Source organism: Manacus candei, unplaced genomic scaffold (genome assembly GCF_025592945.1).
Source record: "Manacus candei isolate 608988 ecotype Guabito, Panama unplaced genomic scaffold, ASM2559294v1 h1tg000052l, whole genome shotgun sequence".
Lineage (NCBI taxonomy): Eukaryota > Metazoa > Chordata > Aves > Passeriformes > Pipridae > Manacus > Manacus candei.
In genome coordinates this window covers 1,700,219-1,712,656 of record NW_026138100.1, presented here as the reverse complement: position 1 = coordinate 1,712,656, position 12,438 = coordinate 1,700,219, and the positions used below count along the sequence as shown (strand labels likewise).

The 12,438-nt window shown below is 40.9% G+C and overlaps 1 protein-coding gene across 1 annotated transcript in view; it reads left to right on the top strand.

The window, feature by feature from the left end:
- Positions 1–11,307, top strand: part of SYNJ2 (synaptojanin 2) — a 70,201-nt gene extending 58,894 nt beyond the window's left edge. Inside the window, exons 20-27 of the mRNA XM_051801549.1 lie at positions 237–315; positions 1,550–1,718; positions 2,127–2,276; positions 4,781–4,915; positions 6,101–6,213; positions 6,631–6,739; positions 8,035–8,237; positions 10,145–11,307. Coding sequence (XP_051657509.1) covers positions 237–315; positions 1,550–1,718; positions 2,127–2,276; positions 4,781–4,915; positions 6,101–6,213; positions 6,631–6,739; positions 8,035–8,237; positions 10,145–10,927 — 1,741 coding nt within the window. The 3' untranslated portion in view covers positions 10,928–11,307. The remainder of the gene's footprint in view (positions 1–236; positions 316–1,549; positions 1,719–2,126; positions 2,277–4,780; positions 4,916–6,100; positions 6,214–6,630; positions 6,740–8,034; positions 8,238–10,144) is intronic.
- Positions 11,308–12,438: the final 1,131 nt, after the last annotated feature.

Genomic DNA, 12,438 nt, shown 5'->3' with positions numbered 1-12,438 from the left:
AGAGAAGTGGGATTCACAGATCACCTACTCCTCCCCAAAAAATAGAATTGTGAAGGAAAATACAACTAAAACCAAATACATAGCTATATATGTATCTCATATATATATATGATACATATATATCATATGAGATATATATCTATATAGGATAGAAAACTATCATACTTGCCTTTAAGGGTTTTATGCAATTGTGGAGTAAAATGCACTGTTTTTTCTCCTCTGCCTTTTTTCACTAGGATCATTGGAGGTCAAATGCTGGTGACATTTGCAGACAGCAAGTCAGCTCTTCATGTTATGGATATAGATGGTGTCAAAGTAAGATTCTCTCAAACCTATAACAATAATTTCATAACAAATTTCTCAAAAGTGGCTGCTTAGAATAAGGTAGTTGAGTTTCTAGGTAAATCAAGTAGCATTATTTCAAAGGAAGTTAGTGCTCACAAAGTCCTTAGCTTTCACCACTGCTGAGGCTTTCAATGCAGTATTTCAGTTTCAGGATGGCATGAGGTGATCTTTCATGGAGCACCTAAGCAGTTCTTAGGATCTAGCCTCTGATACCACTGCAGAATACATGGACTTGGTCATTGTTCTGGCACTTGAAGAAGTTCTCCTGAGATTCTGTGTGACTTTATACTGTTGCCAAAGCATCCCCATGATTGTGGTTTGGAGATTTTTCATTTCTCTTAAGTGTATCAAATAAACTCCTTCTACCAAGCTGGAACAACATGATTCATTGGCCTCCATGGCAAATTCAGCTTTAGCAGTAGGCGTTTACCTTCCCATCCCCTGCTCTTCCTTCCCACGCATGTACTCTGCAATTCATCAACCCCCTCATTTTTGCTGATAAAACTGTTTGTGGGGCTGCCCTGTAAACTCAACCCTGAAGTAATGGATTTAACTCTCATTCTTCTTTAATATTTGCAGTTTTCTCTTTTAATTTGACTCATGCCATTGATAGCATGGACTGAAACACAATTGTATATACACAGTGTGTGAAGGTGCTGGGAACCTGGGCTGAGAACTTTTTAAGCTAATTTTCCTGTCGTAATATATCCTGCTGGCTTGGATACATTTCACCCCAAATGTCATAGAGCAACACAGGTAGACAGCAGTAGTCCTAACCTGTTTAATAATATACTTTTGCGTACACATCAACCATATATAATCAGAGAGTCTCCTTACAGATGGCAGCAGGCAACAAACTCTTGTGTGTTTTAAAACTGCTGACTCAAAAATTGAAACCTCCCACACCAATATTACTATCATAGTATCCTTTTGATGATATTTGATGTTTCACCTATTTCTCCAATATTTCCCAAGTGCAACAGCAGTGCTTTTGAGCTGTGAAGTTCATTTTCTTTCAAGAATATTGCTACAGTCTGAAAACAGGGTTATGGGGTTAGGAAGAGTGTTTCCTTTTCATTTAGCTTCTGAAGTTGCATCAGTTTCTGAAGCAATTGTACAGCAGGCAACATTTGCTTATTTTGTTCAGGTGTTCTTGTTCTGTGAAGTTGCTTGGCAAAGGGGAACAATTCTTTCTTTGCATTAGATTAGAGGCAGAACAGTGAAGATCCAGCCCAAGACTAAAGACTGGCTAAAGGGCCTTCATGAGGAAATTGCTCGAAAACGGGACAGCGTTGTCCCCATGTCCCCTACGGCAAATTCCCATCTTCTGGAAGAAAATTTTGACTTTTCAAGTTTGGACTATGACTCAGAAGGTAAGCAACAGGTTTCTAAGCAAAGTTGTGAGAAATTGCTTCGCTGACTTTGGTTGCACAGGGAAGGTACAGTGTGAGTGTCAGTTATATCTTGATTTGTAACAAAGCCACACTTTTTTAAGAGAGGATTGTAACTAAAGTCATGACCTGACACTGTACTTTGGCAGAGACCTGCTACTTAGATCATCCTATCAATTTAGTGTTTTGATATATGTTAGCAAATTCAGTGTATGGTACAGTTGTCTGTATAGAGACACACTGTAATGAAACACATGGGTTGGTTACACAAGAATCTTGCCCAGCCTGTGTATTAAATTAATTGATAGTATAGGTTAATTCATTGGTAGTATGGAGAGATAGAGAATGCATTTGCTCACTAATTCTGTGTTATCTAATATTTTAATCCAGGTGATATAGAGGATGAAGATGATTATTTAGATGATGCTTTGTGTCAATACCTAGTAGCAGACACAGCAGAAGATATGTCTGATGGCTCCGGACATTGTGCATCCATAGCTCTTTCAAACAAATCTGGACAAAACCCACGACTGTATAAAGGTAAAGTATCTACCTTCCTTAAAGTAAGACCTGAAGGTTTGTTGTTTGTTCTCCTGTTGTATTTTCCTATTCATTTTTATTTTCATTCTAGGTCCTCCTGTAGTAGCTATTCATGCTCAACTCCCATTGAGTTAGTGACTGTAACTGAGGCCCTCAGGCATAACAGCAATAAAGCTTAGATTCTCCTTCTCTCTAGCCCAGAGCAAGGCAAGAGTGCTGAAAAATGCTGTTTTATAGCCATGAGAAACTAAGTCTTTTTATTCACTTGATATTGTTTGGCAGCAGAGCATGCAAAAAAAGATTGTATGTTGTTTTCTTAGGCCCAGTGCAAAATCAAACCAAAGGAATCCTGTTTGATTCAGTGATGGGCTCAACTCTCCTTTGAGTAGTACCAGTGTTAAAGCAGTCGGGTGTAAGCTGGGAGGTTGTTTTGTTCATATTACTTGAGAGGCCTAAAGTTTCTCCTTTGTTCCCATTTGATTTATTTCTGAGGAAGTTGAGGTTCACAGAAAATATATATTCATTCTTGTAGTACTTCATAAGTGCGTTAACTTTTTTCTTGGCCACATGGCTTGTTTGCACATTATTGTGATATGACTCGGTAAAGAGAAGATAAAGCTGTGAAGAGAATACTGACAAAAACTGCACCAAGAACTAGCTAAGCCAGTGGGATGTGATCAGGACATGCTTTAGTGGCCAAGCATTGACAGGCTGGGTTGCGTATTAAACACTTGATTGTGACACCAAGTGATTCAGTAGCTGTGATTCTCCACTCTCAGAAGTGCTTTGTCCTCTGACATAACCGTGAAAACTTTAATACCTCCAAAGGTTGAGTCAGAAGTAGAGTTCAAAAAGATAAAATGAGATTCCTACATTTACATAGACAGATTTTCCAACAGTGATTTGTGGCTTTCTTGCCCATCTTGAGTCATAGGCTCGGTGCAGCGTGGCCAGACCCAGAAACCTAGCCCTGAGTCAAGGAATCATTATTAAATACTGTGAATCCAATCACTTTTATTATAGGGTGCCTTGCCCTCCAAGCACCTCTGGCCTACTGTGTGATGATTCATTAAGCCACAGAGAACTGCAGTGACTCTTGTCACCCACATGAACTCTTCCCCTCAAAAAATATCACAAAGTAAATAGAGATTATGGAGTATAGTTTGAAGGAGGTCAGGATGGGGTCATGATCTCACACAACTCAAAATATGATATATTCAATTCATCTTAAAGTGTCTGCAATTTCAGATGCCTCCATAAGCTTCCAATTCTGCCTCGGTAACTCCTAATTGAAGGTATGATGATTGTGTAGCTGGTGTTAGACACAGCTGGAAACAAGTGACAGGCACAACAGTGTGTATATGTGTTTCTGAGGTCAGAGGAGGGCATAGCCTCACAAAATTGATGTCTCTGCCAGCAGCCTTTTGGGGGAAGGGATTGGGTGGTGATGGCTGGTTTTTTCACGTTCGGTTTCACTGCCAGAACTTCAAACCGTGCTTCTAGGTGCCTGCATGACTGCTTGGATCCTACCGATGAGCTCGTTTCTGCAGCTCAGAAGTATTAAAAATGCAGAGAAGAGGGAGGGTGGGCTGGGCAGATGACAGGCTCTGTCTCTCTGGATGCCATCCGCTGCTGAGTGGGAGTAGGAGGCTGTGAGGCAGAACAAAGCTTTCTGAAAAACAACAACTTGTTTAAAAATACCTGAAGTATGAGAGACTGCTGCTACACAATTCCTTCCCCATCTCCTCCAAACCACAGGGACGAAACTAAACCCAGTGAGTCTTGGAGCCCTAAAGAACAGAGGCAGGGCAAGAGGACTGAAGTGAAAATCTTCACTATAGCAGACAGGGACAATAAAGCAATCCTTACTTCTCCTCTCTACAGCTGTCAGAGAGGCTTAGATGAGATGAAAGACAGTAATTACTTAGTGATGGAAGGTGCAGCCAAAGTCTAGCAGGCTGAGGCAGGTGTACCTATTAGGAGATGTTGCTGGAAAGCAGAGATGTGATGAGTGAGCCATTCAGACAGATTTTTGTCTGGCATAAAAACAGTTGTCCTGAGCAAGAAAAGGTGTCTAATCCTCAGATGAAATTCCTGTGTTTGGGATGGAAGAGCAAGGAATTGGCCATGATTAGCCATGGCAGTTTGAATGAGAGCAGGTTGCCACCAAGTCTGGCTGTAAAAAGCTCAGAATCTAACAACGTGACTAGTAACCCTGAAATCATATGCAAGCAAGTCTTTGTGTTGGTACAAACAGTTAATAAATGGTGGGAAAGGAGAGAGAGAGAAGCATTTGACAAAAGGGTAGATGTTTCCTGCAGTGGCAGCAGGCAGACACTGGGGGAGAACAAAACAATATGAAAGGAGCCATGTTGTGTTGCTGAGACACCTGGTTGAGGTGAGCCATTCACAGTCACCTCTCTCCTGATCACTTGGATTTGGTGCATTTCACCCAATAATGCTTCAAAAATAAATAATAAAAATACTTCAAAAATTTTCCATAGATGATACAGACCTGGCTGATTTGAAGCAGGAGCTGGAGGCAAGTGGGGAATGCCACCGCCGGATTACAAGCAGGTCTCTGTCCATTCCTACCAGGCCTCGGCCACTTCAGCCGCCACAGAGGCCTCCACCTCCTGGTGAGTTTAACTTTCTTTAATGCTGTGTTGGCCCCAGCTGAACAGGTTTTGCCTGCCATTTCTTGTTCTGAAACGTCAGGCTGTTGAGGTACTTGTACTTGCCTCCCAGCCTGTTTCAGCTTGAGTATGGCTGCTGGGAGAAGTTTGTCTCTAGAATGACAGGTACTCCACAAAAAAAGTGCCTTTAGTAAGATAGAATGGCCTATATGTTTCACACGAACTCATCACTCAGGTTGGTGAGTTGAGCAGCCACCTTGTGGCAATAAAAATATTGGTATTTATGCCTACTGACTTCCAAAGTTACTGAGTGTTTTCTTACAGTTTCGTGGTTTCTGAATTAATTGTAATCATACTTATAAAAAGCTTTGACAAAATACTTGTTCCGGACAGTTTTTCCTTTCCTGCTTTGCAAGCAATTCTTGCTTGCTTTTGTGTTTATGAAAGAAATGCAAAGTGGCTTATGATTTTCAGTGAGGCACAAAGGGGAAGTGATGCTCTTTACCTAAGCTCTGCACACCTGAAATGCCATCAGTGCTGTGCTGCTCCTTTTTTATGGCTACTTCTTGGTGAATGCTGATTGCGAGATCAGCAACATCATCTTTGCTTTCTGTCTTAGACAAGCTATACATCATGTTTTTCTTGCAGCCCAAAAATCTCTCTTTTGTGTACATTTTCCAGTCTTAAATTAAAGGTTCTGTCAGGCTCCCTGTTAGAAGGATTATTCCCATTCATTTCTGAGTCTGTTGCACAGAAGTGGCAACACCAGTATCTGTATTTCTGTGCCTAGTGTGCAATGTTAGTGCACTGAGGTTATCTAATTAATTAAATGAAAGTAAGACTAACTAGGAAACTGCTTCCTGAAACAGTTCAAGATTTCAGCATTTTGTTCTGTGTTGAGATTTTTTTTTCACCTTAGATTAGACCAGTGACCGTTAAGCACATCACTCTGCCTAGATTAAAGTGTCTGACTCTTGGCACTCACGCAGAGGGACTCAAGGTCCTCAGTGTCCTACAGGAAGGTCTTGCTTAATGTATCTGTCCCTGGAGGAGCAGGGAGGGTGATGGCATCTCTTCATCTCTTTTATTTATCACAAACAGTTTCCAAGCACATTGTTTTTGCTCCATTGCAGATAAAATGTTGTACCAGCTCTTGAATGTAAAAAGCTATTTTTATTCCTCTTTCAGCCGGAACATCAGTCAAAAAGTCCCCCTCAGATGGTTCCCTCTCTCCAGGAAGCCATTCCACCTGCTCCATCCTGGCAACAGCAAAGCTGCTACTTGGAGCCCCTCAGCAGCCAGTGAGTCCTGCTGCTCAGCATGGCCTCTTGCCATTGTCCTGATCTCTTCCATCTACACTGACACTGAGCATCATGTACAGGATGCACCTGTCATACAAGGAAGGAAGTCCATCACATGTCTGAGCTGAAAATGCTAAGATAACTTCTAGTACTGTAATACCAGACTGTAGGCCCTGCTGGACACTAGAAAAAAGTTAATAAAGTGCCAGGAATTAGGAAGGCCAAAGAGAGAGAGAGAGAGAGAGAGAATGAATAGTGCTGGTAGCAAAAATGTAATATTTGCCAAAAGATTCTTAAGTTAATTTATACTAAATTCTGAATTGCCACTGGCAAGAACAGAATCTTAGCTGTAGAATTACAGGTGTAAAAGAAAAATCAATTCTCTCAAGATTACTCATTCTCATATTTTTTTTAAAGCCTAAAGTCCGGACTGGAATAAGCAAACCTTACAATGTCAAGCAGATCAAAACCACCACAGCTGAGGAAGCAGAAGAAGCTATTAGATGTCTTATGGAAGCCAAAGGAGGTGAGCACAGCTTTCTTACTGACTTCTGAAAATCTTTAAATAAAGAAAACTGTAGGTGTATTCATCCATCTCATCATAGCCCAGATGCACATATTTCTATTCAGAATTTCACCTGAACACATTCTTGCAAAATTGTACATGGTATTCTCTGTCAGTTCTGGTAATATTAACCTTTTTTGAAGATGATTAAAGTTTTATATTTTGTTGTAGAACCTGCTACTAGGAGCACCTTAGGTTATTTATGTCCAGATTTAGTCAGAAAAATTAAAATATAAAGATGGGATCTTACTAAAGTGGTGCCTGTGTTAGCTCAGAGTTGCATAAAAGATATTTGCTGCTCTATTTAGTGAATGTTTATTATTCCAAGCAGAACTACAGAGCAAATACAGCTGCAGGAGAAATAACCTGGATTCTGTTCACATTTGGACAGCAAGTATAGTTGTAACCTAGATAGAAGCTTGCAGCACTTCAGCTTGAATAGTTAAGCTAACAGGCTACTCTGTGTTTAGGCTCTCTATCCAGTCCCTGGAGAAGAGAGCCTTTTGCAAGGGCAAGTTAGAGCAGGAAACTAGCTTAGGTACTGTGAATGTACCCTCCAGGGTTGCATGCAGTCTTTCTGCTGACACTGCATGAATGAGAATGGCTACCTGAGTTTGCAAGACTCTCAGTTTAGGAGAAAAACATCACTTTTTCATTTATAAAAAGAACAAATGTAGTCTGGACTAATTCCATTTATTTAGAAATATCATAAAGGCATAAATTCTTCTGTTTGTTCCTCAGTGCTGTTCATTTCATTTTGAAATCAGATTTACTTCCCATTACTTCTGAAATTCACATTAAGCATTTCTCTTGAGGTGGGTGAGAAAACTAGTCTGGTTAGCATCACTTTCAGTCCCTTATGTTGTACCACCAGTTGGCATTCACAGTTTTTCCCAAAGTACTCTACAAGACATGCTTGGTATCATTATCTTGACTTTTCAGATTGGGGCAAAAGGAGACTAGGACTTTAGGCCAGTACTCCTGAACCCCCAGCCAGTGTTTTTTCCACTTGGCCAAATGGTGGCACAGTACTGCTAGTTCACATAAAATTATTTCAGATGGGAGTTTTTCCCTAACAGCTTATTATTACAAACGTGATAGAATTGCAAAGGTCTGTTCTTATTTCTAAAACCTACCTTTTTGGCCTGAGTCAGCCCTTTAGGCCTGAACATTATGGGAAAGATGATCGTGAAAGAAAATACCTTGAAGCTGCATTCTCATCAGGCTGAGATGCCATATTTGGTTTTGCTTTTCAGGACTACAGGAAGATGCAGTAAAGCCTGTTCCAAGCAGAAACCAGACTTTCACGAAACCCGAGCCTCCTCCCAGCAACCTAAAGTCAGCATCATTTCAAGGGTCGCAGGCAGGACCAGTGCCTGTGCCTCACCGTCCACCACCCAAAGTTCCAACTCCAAAGAAGCCAGTACCCCTGCAAAGGACTGGAGTCAAGGTGGAAAATGTAAGACAGTTGCAGCCAAATGCATCCAGCCTCCATTACCCAATGTGAACAATGGCAGGAGGGGTAGGCTGTTAAACAGTTTGTATGAAGTCCTGTCACGTCAGCAGGCACTGAAATGATTTTGCATAAAATGTAAGAAAGATTGGAAAGGAAAGAGAGCCATATTCCGCTTTTCTGTTTGTCAGTTCAGTTCATTCTCTTAGATTTTGTTACCTTTTTTCTGGTTTGTCTAAACCTTCTCAGGATTTAAGACTCACCTCTTCTTCATCACAGTGTTCACTTTTGACCATGAGTGATTTACTCTGTAATGGCTTGAGGCAGCTTCTTCATCAGTTCTGCATCCCGTGTCCTCGCTTTTTTTGCACACCTTGTAATGGGATTCAGCCTTTCAATTTGAATTTTGGAGTCTACTCAAGAGTTCAGGTTCTTAAAAATACAAACCTGTAGGTGTTCAGGTTTTAATCTCTGTCAGGTCTCTATAGTGAAGATAACAGTTCACCTCTAGAGCTGCTGAAATAATTATTTAATGTTGAAAGCAATTAAGGTACCAGAGAAAGACAAATATAACCTTTTATATTCTTCCTTTAACAGAACCTCTACTAAGAAAACTCTATTCTGAGTTGTCAGGGCTTCTGCCTTACCTTCCTGTCTTAAAGGCATTCACCCCTTCTCTGTAATGGACTTTGTGCCATCTTTACTTAGCAGATTCACCCAAAAAAAAAAAAAAAAGAACCCAACCAAAAAAAAACCCCACAAAACCCCCCAAACAAACAAACCCAAAACAAAACAAAAACAAACCAACCAATGAACCAAAGACACACACACAAAAAAAGCAAAAAACAGACACACACAAAAACCCAAACAAAAGAAAAACCCACCAGAAAGCACATGCCAAGTAGTGGTCAGTTTGTTTGTTTTGTCACCATTCCCAGGTCACTCCTGAAAGGTGCTGAGAGGGATTGCTATTTTGGTGTTAGTTATGTGAGAGCTTCTGCAGGAATAGATCCATTTCAATTTGATTCTGCTTTGGAATTCCACTCCTTCCTCCACCTGAGGGAGGTCAGATGGGAGTTGTGTACTTGAAAACCTCTACCCAATCCACCTCGCTAAAAGAGCGTGCAGTCAAATGTAGGCAACTTAACAACAGCATATAGACAGAAGTGGCAGGGGATATGTCCATCATGAAATACAGAGTAAATATTTTGCCTGCATTAGAATTATATTATCTTTTAATTCTATGCAAGAGTAATAAAGAATTTAAATGCTTACATTCAATCACACCAAGCGTGAGAAATCTGAAGGAGCCCTTGCCCTCTTAGACTGAGCTGGGCTCATTATTTATATATTTTCAAATGGTGGATATATGCTAGACTGTACTTTGAGAGCTTAATTTAATCTTCAGTTTCTAGCATCAGTGAGACAGGGCAGAGCCATTAATGCATTTATTGGGTTAGCATTAGCTAATTGTCCTTCATTCTTATCTATCAGGATATACCCAAAGGCACGTGCCCATTAATTTAGGCCTCCCTATGCATTCTTGCTTAAATAATATTAGTCAGTGGAGAGATGTCACAAATAAATAACTCTTCACAGAACTGTGTTAATTTGGCCCAGAGCAAAATCCTAATGTGAAAGGGAGATGGTCAGAAAGAGATATATTTCTCACACAGGGAGTAAACAGGCTGTCCTCAAAATAGCTCTCTCTAAATGAACACGGGTGCAAGGCACAATGCATGAGCACAGAGCCCAGCAGGTACAGTGTAGAACTGTGCTGTCAAGCCTCCTCTTTGGACTTCCAGGACAGCCAGTTTGTCTTTGTAACGCCATCAATAAGACTTGCAACAGTAGTGACTCAAACTTTAAGGTACCCATTTTTTCTCACATTTCTTCTTCCTTTTCCCCCTCAGGCCACGTCTACAGAAGAGCAGTTTGACCAACAGATAGTACAGTCTCCTTTTGGCTTGCTAGAGCCTCATCTAGAAGACAGAGCTATTCTTTGTCCAACCAAGATCACTCCAGTCCCTAAACCCAGAACACCACAAGCTGGAAAGCCCCAGGAGAGCCGGGGAAACACTGAAAGGCAGCCCCCCTCAGCAAGCATGGCTGAGGCCATTGTACTGCCTCCCCAGAGCATTCCCTTTGCCCCAAAGGTGCCACCACGAAGGAAGAAGTCTGCTCCTGCAGCTTTTCATCTGCAAGTTCTCCAGAGCAGTGACAGCCCACTTTTTAGTGGGTCAATGTTCAACTCCAACAACAACAACCTTGGGTCCTGCCCCCAGACTGATGTCCTTGCTCGCTCAGCTCCTACAGCCTCCACCAGCCCAGAAAACAGCACAACAAAACTGTTGACACCAACTGCTGCAGAACTGAATGCTAATCTCCAGGGCCTTCCTATAACAGCAGGCCAGCATCCACAACGCTTGGATACCAGCTCCCTTCCAGAGAACACCAGTCTTTTGGACCTGGACGTGCCTTCTTCCTGCCCTCTTTCCATAAAGGCAACATCAGCTACTTCTTCAGCACACACTTCAGAGAATTTAAAACACCCCAACCTGAAAGATTTCAGTCACTGGGTTACATTTAGTGATGATGAAGACAGCAGTGCATTGTCAGAAGGGTTCAACAAACTGCTTGTCTTAGAACAAAACAAAAATACCTTGATGAAGACAAATACTGATTTAGAATTGTAAATTTTGCCTCCTTAATGTTCCTATAGAAATCATAATTATGACGCAAAATAAAAAATTAATCTTTTTTATTTAATGAAATAGATCATCTGTCCATGCTACATTTCATTTTCATGTTTAAAGATAAAGATACTGCCCCTGGAGGGAAGTATATAGAGTACAAACAGCCTAACATTATCCACAGCTTGTTTGAAAAATTCTTTATTCTAAGTTATTTCTTTTTATTAATCCATCTTAAGATGTTTTATTTCATTTTGGGTACGAATCATATGTAAGAACATGTAATGATGTATGGAAAAAAAGACATTAAGAAAAACATTTTCCTGTGGAATTTATATTTTAATCAATTGTTTAAAATAAAGCATCCTTACCTCTAATAGTTAGATTGCCACAGTTATTCTGGAATGAACATCCAGAAGGGGAACGTACACAAGTATAAAGACAGCAGTAACACTGGTATTGGTCTGCTACTTCTGCTGTGGAAACAAGGCTCAGACATATCTGCTTGTAGATCTTTACCAGTGGCTGTGTTGGCAGCACTTACCCTGTTAGACACATTCTTCTCTGGAAGTAAAATGAGTGGTGTGTACCACTTCCTGGATATAAAGCAGAACCAGGAGAGGTGGTGCCTGGGACCAGGAGGAAATGCCTGGTTTTATGCCAAATCAGGCAAGTGGCCCCCTGTATTACAGCAGACATAAGTGCTGTGCTGTTCATGACACCATAGTAATGTGCCTCGGCTACACCAGAAGGCTTGGGCTGCCTCTCAAAACATTGCTCTCACCTACAGTGAGCTCAAAATCAGCCCTAGTTGGTCTTCTACCACAGTTCCAAAACTCACCTGGTTTTTGTTCATAAGCCCATGTCCAACAACATACTTTGCAGGGAAAAAGCACTTGGACAATGACAGTCCCTTTTGGAAGAAATGGTAAAGTCTGCTTGTATATTATCTATGCAAATCCTTTAGAAATATGGTGAACAGTTGAGAGCAGCCAATGACACAGTCACTGACTTATTGATGTCTTATGCTAAAGGCACTTAAGCAATTCAGTAGTTGTGTCCCTGTTCCCATTCTGTGTCTTCATAAGCAAATGCCATGTCAGTATTTTATTTCTACAGTGCAGATGAGGAAAGAGCTGGTCTTGGAACCTAAATGTGCCCCGCTCTAGCTGCACAGGCTTTTGCCTTGCCTTTGGGCTAAAACTGCACAAGATAGATGCCATTTGTGCAAAGCAGGCAGCTAAAAAAACAAACAGATTGCAACTTGTCGTGGTAACTTGTTAAGAGAAGCATCAAGATCTTTTATTATTAAAGAAAGGAGAATATTTTTAAGCAGTTGGTGAAGCCGAAAAAACCCTCATTTGGAAATTTTTTTTCAGAAAAGATGCATTTAAAAAGGGTGGGGATTTTTTTCCCATAGGAAAATTAATTGGCTTGTTCTCAGCTTCCTGGACACTGGGAATTCAGCCATTTTCTTCCTTGTAATGCCTACCTGTTTCACTGCCACTGCCAAA